General features: G+C 39.5%; 1 protein-coding gene across 9 annotated transcripts in view; it reads right to left on the bottom strand.

Moving 5' to 3' along the window:
• Positions 1-20,987, bottom strand: part of MITF (melanocyte inducing transcription factor) — a 206,624-nt gene that overhangs the window by 92,354 nt on the left and 93,283 nt on the right. Inside the window, exon 1 of one of the 9 annotated variants that reach the window (XM_033132656.1) lies at positions 18,071-18,227. The exons of the other annotated variants lie outside the window; for them this stretch is intronic. Coding sequence (XP_032988547.1) covers positions 18,071-18,162 — 92 coding nt within the window. The 5' untranslated portion in view covers positions 18,163-18,227. Of the gene's footprint in view, positions 1-18,070; positions 18,228-20,987 lie in introns of those variants that run through there. 9 annotated transcript variants of the gene reach the window in all.

Raw genomic sequence — 20,987 nt, 5'->3', positions numbered from 1 at the left:
AGAAATGATTATATCAGGACCTTTACAGGATTATTTTTAAAAAGCCAGAGCAGGACTCTCTCCGCCTTGGGCACTATTTATAACTGCATTACGTTACGAGGTACCCAGCTATGTTTTAGAAATGAAACCCTGATTTATTACATGCTCACACACAGGAAAAATCTGGGCTCTCCATGGGCTCTCAAGTGTTGAGCATAAAACCAATGGTAACAATTCCAGCCACTACAGGAGGGGACACAACGTGGTCCCAAATGCTCCTGTGGCAAGTTCAGACAGTGATGTTGCCTGGCTTTTTTATGCTAAACAATCCACCACCCCAAGAAAGCTATTTACTGACCATAAATGTTTAAACAAAATTATGTTTCAGGGGCATGTGTTCAACTTCTAAATGGTATTTTAGACAGTTCTGTAATAACCAGTGCGCTTCAAGAATCTTCTCGGACACAGCACTGGGATACCCACCAGCAAATGGGCCAAAGCTTGACTTAAATGTGTACTTCTGCCACCATTTACAAAATTCATGAACTATTACATCCTTTTCCCCAACACTGAAATACCGGTCCTCGAGTAGTCACCCAATTATTCAACAAATGTCTTCTGAGCAGCGTGAACCATGTCTGTCTGGTTTACCATCGCATCCCTAGAACCTCGTGGAATAAACAGTCCACTGTTGACGTTCAATAAATGTCTTCAAAATGAATTCACCTACAATGTGTGAGCAACTCTTTCGTGCACATTTGTTCTATTCAGATGAATATCCTAAGTGCATATACAAATATATGTGCACATGTATATACACATACACACACCCCTATATAAATACACAAACCCTAAATTTAAACACAAACTAAGACATGACAATGGAGGAAAAGGAAAAATCATGTTTTACAAAATGAACACTGAATGCAAAGTCCAAATATTACTTGTACTCTAACGCATTTCAAATCTTAATTACTCCTCTGTGTCCCAAATTCCAGCAAATCAGCTAGAATCACCAGAATTCTCACTGACTTTTTCTATGACCTTGACTAAAATGGAACTTAAAACTGTCAGCCATCCAAGAGAGAGCCAACTTGTTCTTTGGATACTAAATTTGGGCCTTGGGATCTTTTTGGAAGGAAAACTTCAATCTCTATGTTGAATGGGTTAGAGGAGAGATAAGAGGTGTTACTTGTTATCAACCTGTCCAAAACCCAGCTGAAGAAAAGGAGAACCACTGCCTTATCACAGTCAGAATTCGACATAGTTTATTTGAGTCTCAAATGTTTTATTGCCCCCAAAGCACACAATTTTCTTGTATCTTTTCTTTCGATAGTCCCTGCTCTTTTCAGTAAGCTCACACTTTTGCTCACCAGCCTGAAGACAGTTAACATCTGAGGGCTTAGGAGGTGCCCAGTGCTCCACGGACCCAGTAACTGGCTCCTACACCATCGAGGAAGCTTCTACCCGGTCTTCACTTGTTTTGTTGTGATCCCAGCCAATGGCTCCCAAACCTGTACTCCTATCAGAAGCACCTGGGGACACACCACCTCCTCAAAATCAACTCAGGAGATTTAAAAGCATAAATGTCATGGATCTTTTCCAAAACAACAACTGAATGAAACTCTCCAGGGATACGGTTTGGAATTCTTTTTTTTTTTTTAAAGATTCTCTTAAAAGTCTAATGCAAAGGCAGGCCTGGGAACTAGTAATATATATTACAATGTGTATAATTACATATTATATATCTTAAATTAAAATTATCTCCCTAAGAGTGCCAGGAAAACACCCAAGAATGTAAGTTCCCGTTATCCGTTGAATGAAGAAACCTTTACTTATACAATTTAATTATTTAAAGCATTCACGTGGAATTTCTATAGATATGTTTTTAATGTTCATTGAAAGCCTTATTATGAGGTAGTTAAAAGAGTTCCATGAAAATGGTTATAAAATGCAGAGTACCCTTTAGAGTAACAAACGCATCCCCTCTTCTCCCCACATGCCATTAAGCTGACATTCTGGGGGGGGGAAGAGCAAGATGCCACCGAAAGGCCCTGCAACCCAAACATTTATTGATTCACCCACCGTGTAAGACACACTGTTTTCAGTGCTGTGCCGAAGACAAAAGTGAAGATACAAGAAGGTCAGCTTTTCAGGGGCTCACACCAGAAAAACCCCAAACTCACACACACATGCTCGTCACCGGTGGTCACTGGGATGGAGGACAGAATGCCTGCTCCATGGGGCCCTTATCATGGCCGGCTCCTCTCACCTTCAGGTGAGGGCGTACAGCTTTTACCTTTCTTTCCCAGGGACGTCTTCCCTGCCCATCAGACCTAAGGTAGAAACACCCACTTCTGTTTTTTATTCTCTCAGCAAATGTTTGTTCCTTTCTTTTATAAGACTAAATCCAACTTGTAATCATTTTATTTGCTCAAGTGTCTTTTATCCTTGAGAACAGGATCCTTTGTATTTATTTTATTCTCAGTGCCTGGCATATAGTAAGTGCTCAATAAATATTTACTGGAAGGAAGGAAGGAAGGAAGGAAGGAAGGAAGGAAGGAAGGAAGGAAGGAAGGAAGGAAGGAAGGAAGGAAGGAAAGATCGAAGGAAGGAAGGAAAGATCGAAGGAAGGAAAGATCGAAGGAGGAAGACAAAATGACGAGCTCAGGTAAGGAAGGACCTACGCAATATAATTTGAGGGTGGAATTTAATTAATTAGGAAGTCATCATTCACTAGCAAGGAAGGCAAAAATAGACACACAGTTTTGTATTCTTTGTTTGGAAGGCTGTAGTTGCTAAACACTACTCAGTTTTCCATAAAGTATTGGGATACAAAGTTACAAGGAATTCCTCCACCAGTTCTAATTTGAAACCCTCACGGCTTGACTGAAAGTTTTAATGACTACTTATCTGCAGAAATAACTGTTCAGTACCACTCAATCACCTTTATCTCTTCCATCCTGTTTCTATTTTTTTCTGCTACCAAGAACAGATCTCCCAGTAACAATGATGGTACAGCATCTTCTGACAGACTGCTCACTGTACCTGGCGCACAAAGACGCGAAGGCTGAAAAAGAAAGTGCACAGGAGACCAAGACGACCCCCGGTAAACTTAGGCTCATGATGAGATTATTAAAAAACTGTTCAGATACTTATACAAACAACTAGAGAGGGAAAAACTAATGTTTTTTAAACTGTTTAGAAAAATCTATCCTGAGAATAAAAATATAACCTACAAAGAGGCATTTAAAATTCCATCTAAAGTAAAGTTTTAAGCAATTGAAGGGAGAAATGTATGAAATAATAGCTTGGCCTTTCGTTTAATATAATAATACAACAGATTAATTTCTATCTTGAGCTCTCTGATATTCCTCTCTTATGGTTCACTTCAAAAACACTTGTTACATCATTAAAATTAAAGGAGATTCAGAAGCTGTTTCTTTATTATCTATAAATGGCACCTAGGTATTTGCAATAAGCAGACCACAATCTCCCAATATAAACCAAGTTCGTGACACAACACAAAGCTGGGTAGGGAAACACTGAGAAGTTTATGCCTTTTTGAAGGCATTTCTTCAAATGACAAATATAGTAAAAATGCAATTTTGTTTCCTTATCTAGGTAAACAAACGGGAAAAGATAATGCTGCTGCCATTGTGTGGGGCGTTCAGAGTTACAATAGGACTTCCCAAAAAAGAAAATCTTCCACCTCAAGACTTTAAAATTGTGGTGTTTTTCTCTCAATTTGGTGGTTATCTCCTAATTCATTTAAAAAGAAAAATGCGAACTTCTCTTTCACTGTAGTGTCTTTTTAAAACATAATTAAAGATGAAAGAGCCAATAAGCACACAGGATGTCTCTGCCCTCCTCTTAAGCATGCTGAGGACTAAAGACTGAAGCAAGCGAATGCAGCACTACCACCACCATCTAAGACATCAGTTTCCTTCTTCTTCCAAGTAAGAGTCAAGATAATAAAATATGTTAAAGCCACATGATATCCGGCGATTAGAAGTGGCCTCCACAGACCACCTTACTGAGGTCCTGGCTCTCAGGACGGTGAATCCAGCCTTCCCAAGCTTCTACCCCTGAATGATACCAGGGCACCAACAGCTCAGAGAACCACCCAAATCCTTTACGGTCCCAGGGGGATGCGGGAAAAGGGGGTGGAGATAAGGAAGAAAGGGATACTTTGTCAGCTAGACTTTCTAGTCTATTCATGTAAATTAAATATTTGTATTAAAAAATTCAGCTGAAGATAGAGATAGACTGTTTCTTATGGAAAATCATGCCACGGTGGAAGGTGGGATGGAAACTCCAATTTGTACAAGAGGTGGTAAGGATCCAGGGCAGTGCTTTCAACCTGCAGGCAGCAAACCTCTGAATGCTCCTCTGTTTTATAAATAAATGAATAGTTGATAAGTCTTTCCTACGGATATAAACTTAGCCCCATCTTTAAACTGGAGACAGCACAGTGTGGTGATGCAATGTAGACACACACACACACACACACACACACACACACACACACACACACACAGTGTGTTCATCTTGTAGCTTTACCTTGGGCACGTCATTTCATTCCTGAGTCTAAAGACTTGCATCTAAAAGTGGAGATATTAACATCACCTATTTAATAGATTAATTTGATGATTAAATGAGGGAAAGTGTGAAAAATATTTAGCACAGGTTCATGAGAGAAAAATAGTAGTAAATCAATGTTACGCAAGGAACAAGGGTTCTTTTTCAGAATACTGTAGGGAATGAAAAGTCAGCCCTTAGAGCCTTAAAGAAGATCAAGTTGTTGGGCAAATAAAAGTTATTATTTGGAAGCAACAGCGAAGATGCTTTTGAAACATGATACAAGGTGTGATCAAACAATACGATGAATGTTTAAATAAAAAAAAATGTATTACACTAAAAGACACATTGCCATTAATCCCCCTCAAAATACACCACTTCGAACACAGTTATCCCATCGTTCTTGCCACTTTCTGAAGCAGTTCTGGAAGTCCTCTTTCGTGAGTGTCTTTAATAGCGCTGACGTAGCGCTATGTGCTGAATTGATTTAAAACGTTTACCTTTCATGGTCATTTTGACTTTAGGGCAGAGCCAGAAGTCGCATGGTGCCAGATCCGATGAATAAGGTGGATGAGGACACACTGTAATGTATTTATTTGACAGAAATTGCCATATACCAGAAGCGATATGTGACACGGAGTGTTGTCATGATGGAGGATGATTTACAGCACACTTTAAAACACATCTTCTTTCAACCGTAGCTCACACCCGACTGACTGCACTGAACAAGTTGAAACTTGTCACACACTGTCACTAAGGTTCGACGTGCAGCTTCCATATTGAAGATCCCTGCCTTTCCATTGGATGGCACTCGGCAGCAGCATTCACCATATTTTGTGATCACACGTTGTATTTAAACAGAAGGTATGGATTCAAAATATATACATACAGTCTCAGAAAAGATTTAGAGAAATTAGTGAATAATAAATATATTCATAATAAATAACCAAAAACTAATGTTGGTGGCAATCTGTAACACCTGATAGTGGACAACTAACCTTTTCAATGGTTGTCAGCTATGGACAAAAAATTCTAGCCCAGGAAACCTCCATTCTCAGTCAATTATTTGTTTAATTTGTAATTTTATTATATAAACATATCCATAAGTCAAGCAGGAAATCATGTATTTAAATAAGCAAACTACAACAATCTATTGTGTTCAATAGATCACCTTGTGTTACGTTTGTGTTAACAGTCGAATTTCCAAAACTTCTAAACCATCTCAATACTCAGTCTTATACTAATGACATCCTGTTTCGGTTATGCTGAGCAGACAGGATTTAAAATTAGAAAAATAATCTTTGCACAGAAATCCTTCCTGTCTGTTGATTAAATCCAATCAATCATAATAAACTCAATACACACAAGCATTCTGTATCTCATTTACACTCTAGGGAGTCTTGCCTATAATTTAAGTGTATATTTATGTTGATAATAAAACATAAAAATAAAATAATCAATAGTTTAAATTAATACACTGTGTAATTTCAAGTTATACTGTCATGAAGTGACAAAAAGGAAAAATTAAATCTTTGCTTAAAAACATTAAGTCATGTGTCCATTATAAAAAAAAAAAGAAAGTGCCTAACAAAGCTACCTAATTCTCTCTTTAACATGTACTAAGTATTAATTACCTGCCAGGTATTACAGGCAAGGATGATAATGTAGATGCAGAGAATAACCACTCCCATTCAAGTTTACTGGCTCCTTATATCAAATAACATTGGTTTATTTTTAAGAGATATGAACAAAATGATGAATAAAAGATTTTTAAAAGAACCCAAAATATTCTTATTAAAACTGACTCATTCAACGAATATTAATTGAGCACTTACTATGTCCCAGGCACTGTCCAATATCGTTGAACTACATCAGCAATACATCATGGGGGTAACTCTGAATGCTCAAATCATTCATGAATTTAAACAGACAATTTGGAAATTGAATGGATTTGCAATTTTTAAGCACCATCCACAGTGACATTGCCATCCACAAGGATGTTTGGTTTCCAATACTGGTTCAAGGATCAATGTATTTTTATTTCCTAGTGTGCCTGATAGAAAATTTGAAAAAGTGAGATGATGTTTCTGTCTCATTAAAAAGGAGGGAAGAGAAGACAGAGAATTCATCATATCATCACACTGATAACTGTATATCATACTGGCATATCACACCTCCTGTTTATTTAATCTGTTTTTATTTAAATGAAACTGAGGAACAGGGAGTGAGGTGAGTAATTTGTCCAAAGTCAAGATGTTAATGAGCTGCATGCAGATCTGGGGTTTGAAACTCAGGAGCCACACACACACCTCTCACTGTGGGTCTCTGTTCCAAGTTCAGGTGCGCCACCCAACAATCACAAAAACAAACCAGTTCTAAAATTAGAACCTTGCACTGGAGTTGCCTGTTTAGTTGTCTGTACCCAACACCCCACATGGATTCTAAATTCCATGGAGGCATAAACCATATCTTTTCAGTTCACCTTTTCATTCTTGAATCGGGCACAATTCTGGAGAAGGTGCCTAATAACAATTTGTCAATGGGTTAAAAGATTAGTTAATTGATCATGGCACTTTTTCCAGCCACGTTTGACTATGATCTTACCTTTAAAACAAAACAAAATAGGGAAAGAAGCAGGCTTCCCTGAATATTTATACCAAGCAAGAGTTAAATTAATGATACTCACTAGAAATATAAAGAAACACACAATGTTTGTCCTCAAATAACTTAAACTAGTTAGAAAAGACAGTGAGAAAATGTGGCTACAAAGGAAAAAAAAAGTAACAACAATCAGCACAATTTGCATTTGCTAATGGGAGAAGAAGAAAGTGCTCAGAAAAGAAAGGAATTATTTGAAAAGACTTTCTAGAAACAAGGCCTTTGGAAATTTGGGGTAGAAAGACGAACTTCCTTTGGCAAAGATGGTCAATCTTGAGCAAAGTTTCCCAAAGTGTGGGATAAAAGATGATCTCAAATCCAGACACATAGACTCCACATTAAATAACCGTGGACTTACACAGTGAGAAAGGCCCTTTCAAATTTCTTTCATCCCAGGAAAAGTCTTCAATCTCTCAACACTTGCCCTTTGTAACAAAAAAAAGGTCAGACGTCAGGCTCAGGTCCTTCCAGATAATACACCTAGTAAGAATCTAACAATTTTCTTCCAATTTCATTATATTTAGTTTACACATACTTCTATTTGTAGTTTCCATTTATTGTAATATCTCCTTTAAATATATATTTTTAATTTTTTTAGGGGGCAAAAATCATGAAGTTAGGATGAGAATGGCTGAAATTTGAGAAACAGTGATTGAGAGAAAGGAAGAATATGCCAGAATCCCTCAGTGGAAACAAGATTACACACAACCCAGAAATAGTGGCCTCTGCTATTGCAGTAAGAAGCTAACAGCTACAAGGAATTTCAGTCTGATAAAGCAAATCATGTAGGGCTCTGAAATCATAGTAAGCGGGCCGGGTCCTAATCGCTCCCTAACTGGAAAATGAGCGTGGCTGTCAGATAGGACTCCATACAGGAAGAGCGGGGATCTTGCCAAGTAGGGCTGAGAATATCACAATGGAAGTGACGCGCTGTGTTCATTGATATGCCTGTAAATAAGACCGGGTCCAGGAAAAAAAAGGCATGGCTGTTAGAACAAAATGTCAGGTGTGCTTGACGTTGATGTTTCATCATATAACGACCTCTTCTGCAATGCTCTGAAGGTCACTTCTGCTGGTGTTATCTCCTGGGGCACAAATACAGCTTGTAGTCCAGTTGTGTTTTGATTTTTTTTCCTAATTTCATAATGAAGTACCAAAAGAGTGTCCTCATACAGATTTCCCCTAGCTGTAAAATACTTTCATACACTAGATGGAGCTAATAATGCTTTGGGATTCATGAATAGGTTTGTTGCGTTGCACTTGAAAAAAATCCACACACAAAGTTATGGGAGAGCTGTGTGTGTGTGTGCATATATGTGTGTGTGTGTGTGTGTATGTGTGTGTATATATATATACACACACACATACACACACACACATACATATACATATACACACACACACACACACATATACATACATACACACACACATATATATAAAGTTTATTGGGGTGACAAAGGTTAGTAAAGTTACATAGGTTTCAAGCGTACAATTCTGTAATACATCAACTGTATATCACATTGTGTGCTCAGCACCCAGAGTCAGTTCTCCTTCCATCACCATGTATTTGACCCCCTTTACCCTCTCCTGCCATCCCCTCTCCCTCCTTACCCTCTGGTAACCACTAAACTATTGTCTGTGTCTATGAGTTTCGTTCCTTTATCTCTTTGTCTTGTTCCTTTGTTGCTTTTAGTTTTATATCCCACATATAAGTGAAGTCATGTAGTTCTCGACTTTTTCTGTCCAACCAAATGGGAGAAGATATTTGCAAACAACGCCTCCATAAGGGGCTAATATCCAAAACATATAAAGAACTCGTACAACTCAATTACAAAAAAACAAAAAATCCAATTAAAAAATGGGCAGAGGAGCTGAACAGACACACTTCTCCCAACAAGACATACAGATAAAAATGGCCAACATACATATGAAAAAATGCTCAACTTCACTAGCTATTAGGGAAATGCAAATAAAAACCACAATGAGCTATCACCTCACCCCAGTCAGAATGGCTATCATCAACAAGACAAATAGTAACAAGTGTTGGAGAGGCTGTGGAGAAAAAGGAACCCTCATACACTGTTGGTGGGAATGCAGACTGGTGCAGCCGTTATGGAAGGCAGTGTGGAGGTTCCTCAAAAAATTAAGAATAGAATTACCATATGACCCAGCAATCCTTCTCCTGGGTATCTACCCCCAAAAATTTGAAAATTTATCCGTAAAGATATATGTACCCCTTTGTTCACTACAGCATTATTTACAGTGGCCAAGACATGGAAACAAAAGTGCCCCTCAATAGAAGACTAGATAAAAATGATGTGATATATATACACAATGGAATTTAAATTTCTTAAATGTTAATTTTAAAGATCAAAAGTCCCATCATTTTACCATTGCACATTATTTTCTATAAACCTTAAGCCCAAATTAATATCCAACTATCAATCATGCTATAAAAATGTATGTTTAAAACATATACATCTTATAGTTCACTGACATTTTTAACTTTGGTTTATTAAGTATGGATTTGTTACACAGTTTTTAAAATAATTTCAAACAATATATGGTGTTTTTACTTTGGGGGAATGCCAGCAATTTACAAATGCAATGAGCATGACTGTTCCATCACACACATAAAGTAAAGACTGTCTCTGGGATAGGAGGGTTCATGGAAAAGAGAGTCAGAGGTAGACAGAATGCAGACTTGCCGCCTATGGAAATGTAGAAAATAGTCGCCAGCACGAAATGAAACCGCTAACGCACTTGCAAGAGGAAAGAGCTGGTCTCCTGGACCAGGGAAGGCCCACCGCCAAAAGATAAGAATACACCAGTGGGGCTGGAATGGGCAGCACGGAAGTAAGAGGAAGCCGACAGTGGTGATCCAGGCCGTCGTGGTCAGTCAGTGCCGTTTCACTGAATCCTAATATTTTAAAGCAGTGGTTCTCAACTGGGATGAGTTTGTTCCCAGGGGACATTTGACAAAGTGTGGAGACACTTTGGGTTGTTACAAATGAGGAAGCGGGTGCTACTGGCATCTAGTAAGCAGAGATCACAGATGCTGCTAAACGTCCTACCGTGCACAGGACGGTCCCTACAACAGAGAATATCTGGCTCCAAATTTCAGTGGTGCCAAGCAAGTTTTAGAAACTTTATTTTAGAGGAAGCACCTCTTCCACACAGGAGACAAAGTAATTCCAACTCCTTGTAAGCATTACATAATTAAGCAAAATTTCAATATGTTTATAAGACACACTTTAAATCTGTGGGACACAGACATCAATGTACTTGAGTCTTTCACATGTGCCCCAGTATTTGTCAATGCATGAAAATTGTTTTGAGTGATTAAAGCCATCACACAGAGATTAAAGATTAAGGGGGAATAGATTAATAGAGGATTATGGATATGATGGACTACTACACAACTGTGAAAATGAATGAACTACAACTGCAGGTCTCTACATGGATAAGATAAAAAATATTGCATGAAAAAAGTCAAGTCGCATAGAATCCTGCCATATGATTGCATTTGTTTAAAGTTCAAAGTATATTTTAGAGATGTATTAATAGGTAGTAAAACTATAATGAAAGGACAGGAGTGATTACCTAAAATTCGGGTGGTGGTTAAGTGGGAGGGGGGTAGAGAGGAGGATGGAACCAAGGGTAAGGCTTCCACAGTCTTGTACATCTCAAGAGATAGTAGGTACACGGCTCTTCATTGTATTGGTCTTCATTAAATCAATAGGTTCTGCACAGTGTTCTACATGTATATTAATATTTAACAATTTTTTTAAAAAATTAAGAAAGTAAGGAGTGTACGAGAAGAGAAGAAATAGAGATAGCAGGTATAGGTCACGCATTAAGAAGGACAATAGTGAATTTTGACCTAACTGGCTAAGGTGCCACCAGGTCAGAAGTATCTCATACTCTTTTTTTCTGCTTAACCCTCTACTGTCCACTTATCACATATTATCTATCAACCACCAAACTGTATCTCCTCTGTCCTCACAGTTATTCTGCCATGATTCAGCTCCGGCCCAGACTGCTAAATTGTTCTCCCCACTCCTCTCCATACAACCTACAATCTTCATAAAGCATAGCTTTGCTATTTTCACGCAACTACTTTAAAAAATTAATGGTTCACCAACACAGAACGAATGAATTTCAAATGTCTTATTTAGACTGACAATCAAGGCCAACTTACCTTCGTAGCCTAACTGTTGTAAGAATCCCAACCCAACGTACTCATTCTCTAACCCAGCTGTACACTGCTGCTTGGGCCATTCCTCTTGCTTGGATGACCCTTCCTGCGCCTACAACCCCTTTCTAATCCAAATCCTGCACATTCCACAGTGAAAATGAAATAGAGGTACATTACGAAATGTTAGCAACCACAGAGCAGCTGGAACACTCAGATGCCGCTGCCGAGGCTGTGACGTGTCCAAAGGCTGGACAGTCTGTGGGTGCTGCCAAAGCTGAACACATGCACGCCACTCCGTGGTACACACCAAACAGAAATGCGTATGTATGTGCCCCAAAACCACACGGCAGTAACGTTCACAGCAGCAGTGCTCATCACAATGCAGAACTGTAGGCAACCCAAATGTCCAGCAGCAGCAGAAGCGATACATGGTGATGGAGTCATGCAACAGAATGTTCCAAGGGCATGAACTACTGCCACCGACAACAGGATGGATCTGCCACGCGTAATGTGGAGCAAAAGAATCCAGATGGGAGTACGTGCTGTATGATCCCATTTGTACAGAGTGAAATAACATCCAGACACTATTAATCTATGGTGTTAGAAGTCAGAACAGTGATTGATTGTACATGGGGGTGGGGCTGACGAGTGCAGGCACAGGCTGCTAATAATGATCTGTCTCAGAGACTGGGTGCTGCTTACTTGGTGAAAATACATCAGGCAGTACATGTAAAATGTGCACACTTCGCTGTAGGAATGGTACAGTTTGATTAAAAGTTTACTAAAGAACATACTTTAAATCTAGCCATTCTTCAAGATTATTCCTTGATAAACCTTCCTCATGTTCTTTAAAAAAATTATGCATGATCCCAACTAAATGTCTCTTCCTCCTCTGTATAAATTCCCATAATATACTTAAAACCTTAAAATTGCCTTGTAGTTTTTTTGTACATGTTTATCAAACTCGATTTCTACACCACCGAGAAGGACTAGTATTCCCTTTATGATTTCCCATAAAGCACTACATTATAGTAGCTAATCAATAAACATTTATGGAATTTAAATGCCAAAAAAAAATGTATACACATTTTAAGACATGTTAACACTTTGGTCAGCGTTGCTCAAGCAGTAGTTCGCCGTAATCAGAAGTGTCTGGATACTGATGGGAACCACTCTGAGCACCTGCTGTAATTGCAGAAGTCAAATGTGACTTGCATTCATCTTTTGTTATCTGTATATATTAACACAGTTTTTTCCTTTCTTAAAATATGTATATATGTTTTGGCCCCTTTCAAAGCCAGTCCACATTTCTCAGTGTGTTGGGGAAATGCTGTCATTACTTTTTATTCTTATTTTAATTTGTATACATCACAATTCACTTTCTTTGGTGTGCAGTTCTGTAAGTTTTGAAATACACAGATTCACGTCATCACCACCATAGTCAAGACAGTTCCATCACCTCCTCTTATGCCCCTGAGTTGCGCCTCAGATTCCAAATGTCACCCATCCTCACCCCTAGAAACCATCCATGCAGGGACACAAGTTCCCCCAGTGTCGTCTTCTCCAGAATGTCATATAAATGGACTAGTGGAATTCACAGGCTTTTGAGTCAGGTTCAAGTGCACTTGAGGTTCGTTCCTATTGTTGCAGGTGTCAGTGGCTCCTTCCTTTTCGTTGCTAATTAGCGTCCATTGTACGGAGGAGCCAGGGCTTGTTTATTCTTTTACCAGTGAAAGGACATTTGGGTTGTTTCCAGTTTGGGGTGATTGTGAAAAAAGCTGCTATCCACATTTAAGATGTTTTTTTAAAAAGGCTACTTGGAAGCAACCCATCCAAGTTACTTTTTTTTTTTTTTTTTTTACCAGTGATAAAAAGAAATGGTATACACTTAAAAAAACAAACAAACAAACAAAACCTACAGGAAGAGTCGACAATTTTTCCCCTGATGTCAATGAATCCAGCTCACAATATATTTTTGTAAAGAGATTTCAAGCTCCCTTTTCTATATTTAGTGCACCTTAATGGGTCAGTGTTTGTAAGTACACAACGAAAGCACTTTTCTGAAGGCTGCGTCTTGCCAATGTGACCCCATGGCCGCCCTATCGTAAGCAATGAGTACGTCCTGATCTTCGTACAGCTATTCCTCAGTGCTACGGAAATGCATGACTATGCCCTGCCAGCCTCTGCCTTTCATCTGACCTACTGGACTCACCTGCAATGCACAGAAGGGACAGTAAGTGACGAGCCCGGCACTCAGGGGCTCCGAGAACACGCAAGGAAAAGGGCTTCTTCAACGATTATGCAGAGGGGTGGCTACAGCTGCACTTTTTTCTGTTGATTTAAACACAAAAAACATATGTCCAAATCCTCAGGGGCAGAGTGCCCACATCACAGAGTTTCCATTAGCTGGCATTTCAGGGTGTCCGTTTGTGGAGCCTGAGCTACTGTGTGGCCGGGGTCGAGGTCACGGCAAAGAAAATGCCCAGGAGCAACATTTCAGGGAGGCATCTGAGCTGCACCTGCCACTGCGCTAGAGAAATCATGTTGGTTCTAGGCCTTCAAAACTGACAGTGGCATGACACCTCTTTTTATAATGTCTCCATGACAGTCACTAGAAAAATCATGAGAACCTCATCCTCCAGCCCCATTGAAAAGGTCTTAATTAATAATAATAATAACAGCAGCTACTTACGGAGGGTATGCTGGGCACTCCCATACTAGGCATTTCACATGCTGCCCCTTGTTTTAATCCCCAATAAACACCCAAACTTAAATACTTTTATGATGTCCCACCACTAATGAGCAGAGCCAGGCTTTGAGGGGTGACCTCACTGGTTGAACGGTTTGCAGAGAAGGAACTCAGCTCAAGGCACAATCTGAATCCCATCCTATGTTCTTAACCAGGAGGCTATACCACAGCCCTACTAGTAAATACATTCATCTATCCAGATACTCAAAAAATTATATTATCATATCTATCCAAGGAAATAAACTGAGGAAGGTAATGCTCCTCCCCTCCAGGCACTCCTTACTTGGGGGAGGTGAAGAGCCCTATAAATAGTATCTGAACCTTGTCGGTCAAATACTATTCTGAGACTCATATGGAAACTACATAGTAGTATCTCCTGTAAAAAATTCACACAGGCATGGACACAGAACTCAGCTGAGTACTTGGGCCACAATCTAGGAATGCCCGGGCAACTCAAGTGTCTGACTGTTAGCTACACAGGGCTTTGATAGGAGAGAAGCAAAGTGTTGTGAGAACTCAAAGGAGAAAGCCCAGGGGAGGAAACCCCGAGACTGAGAGGAATCAGCAGGAAAAGGAGGAAGGAAGGAAGGACTTCACTAGGGGGCACCTGCTTCAGAAAGCTGGTGTCAGCGCGTCCCACCTGGGAGACCACCTCTGGGATGATGTGGATGCCTGACCACTACGCTGTACACCTGAAGCTGAACAATAAGGAATGCCAACTACGATTATATATATATATATATGTATGTATGTATACATACGTATGTATATACTTACAAGAAGCGGAGTACAGCATTAGGAATAGAGACAGTGGAAATGTAATGGCTGTGTGCGATGTCAGAGGGATAGTGGGTGGGGGAGGGGGGTTCACACAGTGTGAGGGATACAAATGATAAACGTCTAAGTATTACTTTGTCTTGTGCACCTGAAACTAATAAAAAAATAAAAAGAAGAAGAAAGCTGGTGTCAGGAAAAAGACCTAAAGAGCAAAGGGGAGGGAAGAGCAAAGAGCAGGGAAACGGGTACTATGTCCCTGAAATATTTTGGACAAGTTTTCTTACTTCTAGACAGGATATGGTGAGAATGAGGTATGAGCCCAGGCTCTGAGGTCAGAAAGAACCGGGTTCAAGTGCACGCAGGGGAAAGTTTTTCAACCCCTCTAAGCTCTCCTCATCTATAAAATGGGGAAGAGAAGAGCCCCAAGGGCACAGGCTGTTGTGAGAACCCATGGAATGATGCTGGCACGCACTTGGCCCAGAACCGGAAATGGTGGGAGCATCCGATACATTGCAGCCATTATTAGTAACAACATCGTCACCACCAGCATTATCACCATGACCGTGGCCTGATGCTAACTTGGCCTCACAAAAGGAACTCCTCTGTAACAACTACAGAACTGAACTCTTTGATCTATGTTTCAGCCCACATGCTACTTACATTCCTAGACACATGAGGTCTTGTAGAAGGATCTTTGTCCAAATAAAGCCCCAGTGCAAAAATCCAGCTCTCAAAATACTCTCCCTGTAAACTACCTGTAAACGCACACCTGATTACTTTTCTCAGTAATCACATAAAAACGTGAGAGACATATTCTGGAGAAGGTGAAAAAACATAATGATGATTGTTGGAATATCGATGGTGGGTTTGTTTTGTTTTTTAACATCATCCATGTCTGCTCTTTTCTCAAGTGAGCATGGAGATCATTATGGAGAACCAACGAGACGTTACATATTATCCTCATTACTATCACATCCATAACAAAAGACTGAAAACATAAATTCTTGCAAAGACTTTCTGTACCCCGTTCGTCTGTCACCATTCCTGGCATGGCATTACTATGCAGAAAAGGGGAACTAGTACAATATCGTCTACCCAGTTCTTTTTAATTATTGTATTTTCAGTAATATTTTATTTTAAATTCTTTCTGTGGTCTAGGAGCTAACATAATATAGACTGGAACCCATCCAGGAATGCTCGATGAAATGTATGAGAATATTTTGTTTTGATTCCTCAGCGATGGTAACAGACAGAACATTCATGAAACCTTGCTCTTAAAAATGTTCCATGGCCAGCCAATATTTGCCAGAGTGATACTGCCATACAGTCAGCACTGGAAAAATAAAGTCATGAGACACACAACCATTCTGATCTTCCCCAGAAAGCTGCCCAGGATATCTGATTCTCTCTGTCATTGAGGCTGACACCATCTATAAAAATCACAATGTTCCCCTCACTTTAAAGCACAAAAATAAAAGGAAAAAGTAGGGATTGCAATGATGCTCCCTGAAATCAACAGACTGTTTACAAATTCACCAAGCTTCCTTTCAGGTTTAAAGTTGTTCTCCTGCAAAAGCATAGTAGTAAATGAGTTCATTCCATTGAAAATGAAAATAAGAGTAGAACACCCAATTGTCCTAAAACAAAAAGTAGCAGAATGTTCATGTGTTGGGGACAGAAGGAAGGAATGGAGGCTGACAAGAGATAATGTTGCTAGCACATCATTAACTGTGAATGTGATGGGAAGAACTGATAGGCTGTGAAGCATGTGGAATGTGACGATGGCAGTTAGAACACACCCCCTTCTAACCAGAATCAAAACAAGGACTCACGTCAGGAAGGTGTTTTCAAACGCCTTTCAGAAAACCTGATAAATTCTCCAGACAGTGAACCAAAGCAGTCTTTGAGGTACACACAAGGAAACGAAACAAGTGTGAGTTACGAAGTAGATCTTTCCATCTGAAACTTGTCATATGTATGTGAAAGAAACTTTTATCAACAGAAAGGCTCATCAGTTACTAATGCCACTAACACAGTCCATTTAACCTAAGGGAATTCTTTTCGTATTTCTGTTTCTATTATTGCTAGTTACTCTTTCTTGTAAGCAATACACTGCAGGGGTTAAGAACACAACCTCTGGACTCAAACTACCTGGCTGTGCCACTTACTAACTCTAAGCCTCCATTTCCCCATCTGTAAATCAGGATAATAACTAAATGAGTTAAAGCAAATAAGACATTAACACTATTTGAAAACATTTATATGTAAAAATATATATACTCCTATGTTCACTGCAGCATTATTCACGGTGGCCAAGACATGGAAACAATCAAAGCGTCCTTTGATAGATGACTGGACAAAGAAAATGTGGTACATATACACAATGGAATATTACTGGGCCATTAGAGAAGATGAAATACTACCATTTGCAACAACATGGATGGATCTTGAGATTATCACGCTAACTGAAGTCAGTCAAATGGAAAAGGATAAGAACCATATGACTTCGCTCATATGTGGCATATAAAACAGAATGCAACAAAAGCACAAAACAGACAAACCAAGAAAACCTATAGACACAAACAACAGTATGGTGGTTACCAGAGGGAAAGGGGGGTGGGGGAGGGTAAAGAGGGTAAAGGGGGTCAAATAAATGGTGATGGAAAGAGAACTGACTCTGGGTGGTGAGCACACAATGCAATATATAGATGATGTATTATAGTATTGTACACCTGAAACCTATATAAATTTACTAACCAATGTCACCCCAATAAATTTAATAACATTTTTTTAAAAAGGGACCTCAGAAGTGTGATCTAACCTATCAGCCGCAAATTAAACAGAAAACACTCCTGGCTTTCTTCTTCTTTGTAGCACTTACCACCACCCACCAGAATGTAAACTCCAGTAGGACATACCTTTTTGCCTGTTTTATTCACTGCTCTATCCCCAGACCAGGAATAGAATAGGTGCTCAACAAATATTTTTTGAATGAATGAGCCCAGAGTTCTTTTTACCAACACACACACACACACACACACACACACACACACACACGACACTCCTGTTGAAGATTACTACTCTATGGTTGTGGCAAAGAGGGACAATGAAGAAAATACACTTACCCAGCACAATGAGCTGGTATAAAGCACCAACATGGCATCAAATAACAAAGGTTACATATCGAGAAAATGCAGGGATACAGGACAAGTGGCATTCAGCCTCAGGGTCGTGGAGACAACAGCGAGTAGGAAGGTGTGGTAAACTAGGCACAGACCCACCAAAGGCGGATGGTGGCCCATGCTTGTTGGGTCTTCAGATTTCTCAAAGGAATACAGAAATCCCGAATAGTATGTGAAAATTAATGATTCCACATTTTGATCAAAACAGAGTAATGTTTTCAACATTACCCGGACTCCACTAAAATCTAACAGCAGGATTCAAACAGCAGGCGCCCAGAGCAGCAGCAGCGTTGTCTGTTGTCTTCTCTGATCATTTCCCAGACGCACAGCAGTGCCCCATGCAGGGCCTGGATGGTGCCTTCCCAGGATCTCTGCAGGTGGCAAATACCTGTGAGGAGCTTTGTGGTGTCCTGATCTCCCGGTTAGACCTGACTGAACTACTATTCCGACTTAGCTTTTCAGTTCTTATTGCAAGAACATGGAAAGTTAACCAATCTTAAGTCCAAACAACATTTTCTCAGTCTCTATGAAAAATTACAACAAAAGAACCAAAATGAAGAATCGCAGAGCTCTCAATGGTACCAGAATCAAGCAGACTCTAAAATAGGTCAGAGAAAGAGCTGAAATCATTTTAAACTCTTGCCAGGCAAAAAGTAAAAATAAAATGATCTTGGTGGGGGGGTGGGGAGAATCACTCTCCTATTTTTATTTATTCATATGTTGTTTCTTCCCAAAAGGACTTGAAGCAGCTTATGTAACAGTACACAACATCCCAAGATGAAAAAACAGAACATTAATGTGTGTGGGTAAAGAAAATAGGATGAAGAAAAGAGAATTCAAAAAAAACATAAAATGACCCTGGAAAGAAGACTAGTACACAAAACGCAAACAAGAGTCCACATACATCCTAGAGGTGGGTCGCAAATTGCTTTCTAAGCCAGGGCCACAGAGTCTCCAAGGGCCAGGCAGCTAAAGGAGTAAAACAAACTGAAAAGTGCCTATTCTATTTTAAGGAGAATGGCATTACTTTATTGGATCCCATGGTTACCATGGAGACATGTGAGCCCAAAGTTGCCAGATCTGATTTTTCAAGAGATGTTAGAAATTCAAATACACTTGTGTATAATCGTCTCATTTTTCCAATGTTGGCAAACTAGTTTTTTTGGTTAAAAAAAAAAATGTGTGCATTGAAAAACACATGCCTGTGGCCATAAAGAGGAAGAAGACATGATGAGTTACATGACTAACTATATCCATAAAATAAAAACCCAAAGTTGTGTAGAAGTACAGTCATTCATTGTATAGAAACCAGAGAGACACTTCTCCCGAGTCTTCATGTCATATAAAGAACGCTGTATACCACCTATGAGATAGGCCTCATACAATCAAGATTCATAGGGCTCTATCTTCTAATGACCTTCTACAGGGGCTAAGGTCATAATACTAAGCATCAATTAGTAAAAATAACTGCCAGTCGGGGGCGGAGGTGCAAATTCTCAGGTATAGAGATTTGCAAATTCTCAGGTCTAGAGATTTCTGCTGGTCTAGAGTATTTCCGGTATTGACTTTACAGATTTCTCTTAACTATTTTTCAACCAAGGTCCCCTTTTGGTAAATGTAAAAACTTATAAATTTCTGTAACGTTATTTCACAAACCAAAGCAAAAGCCACCTGGGAAAATGATTTTTCATATGACATTCCCATCCTTCCTCATTGTTTAAATAAGAGTATTCAGAGAAATTAATGAATTTCTATCCTTCAGATTGTAATCCATAAATACTGGTTTTTCACAGCAGCATTTGATAAGTGTTGAGGGACACCACATTCCAGGTTAGATTCCCTGACAGGGACCTGGAGTGATGTATTCTAGGGGGCCATTAAGTTCAAGGTCGCTAGCTTTACTGAGCAGTCCATCTGGCAGTGGGACTGAACTTTGTGAATGCTGAAGAACCTGGCACGCCTCCAGTCACCGGCCAAGGAAAGATACACAGATAGGACCAACGTATTCACAAAAGGAACATTGTTCTGTATCTCTTCAAGGTCATGAATAAATGGGTGATCTAGTCCTACGGCACAGTGATGCTCTGTGGAATCCCTAGGATGACCACAGAAAGGTTGGATTCCAAACTGGGCTCTTGACATACCTAGAACTACTATAGCTTTATTTCATTTATCTCACATACACTTAGCTCTGCTATAATGCTTGCTTTGAAAATGCAGATTTGTTCAAACAAGATAGATACATTAGGGAACAATTTGAGCATAACCTAAATAAATTCTGGTTCGCTTATGCATGATTTTGTCTGCAAGACACACTAGGTGAACAGAGAAAACTGCATCCAGCTGAATCGAGCAATGAAGAAATAACACATACTGCGAATACCTCAAACATCTGCCAACTACTTCCGTTTCCCACATGTGTTATGTACCATACGCACCCACATCTGCTACTACCTCATTCCATCGATTTCAGATGAGCCACTTCACCATAATTTACAACTTGCAATCCTTCCTACACCCACTTCCACAAGCAAACACCAGGTCTTTTCAAAGCAAAGCACAAAGTAGATTGTATTTATATATTGCTTAACCATTTAACAGGTTGTAAAATGTGTACTGTTTTTATTACATTCGTTTTTTTCATACGTTACTGATGAAGTTTCTTAATATTGTGCCCCTAACCCTACTTTTCCTGTAGACTCTATGGTATCTGCTGCATGGTTTGGCATAGCTTGGTGATTTTCTAGAAATGTACATGTTGTGTTATAGCAGAACTGCCTGTACTGGGATTCAATATAGAACATTATTTGCAAAAATTAGTTTCACTAGACTATAAGCTCTACTCAAAGCTGCCACACTG

Source organism: Rhinolophus ferrumequinum, chromosome 17, assembly GCF_004115265.2.
Source record: "Rhinolophus ferrumequinum isolate MPI-CBG mRhiFer1 chromosome 17, mRhiFer1_v1.p, whole genome shotgun sequence".
In the NCBI taxonomy this organism is placed as follows: domain Eukaryota; kingdom Metazoa; phylum Chordata; class Mammalia; order Chiroptera; family Rhinolophidae; genus Rhinolophus; species Rhinolophus ferrumequinum.
The sequence above is the reverse complement of the archived record's forward strand: the minus strand, read 5'-3'. Positions and strand labels throughout refer to the sequence as shown.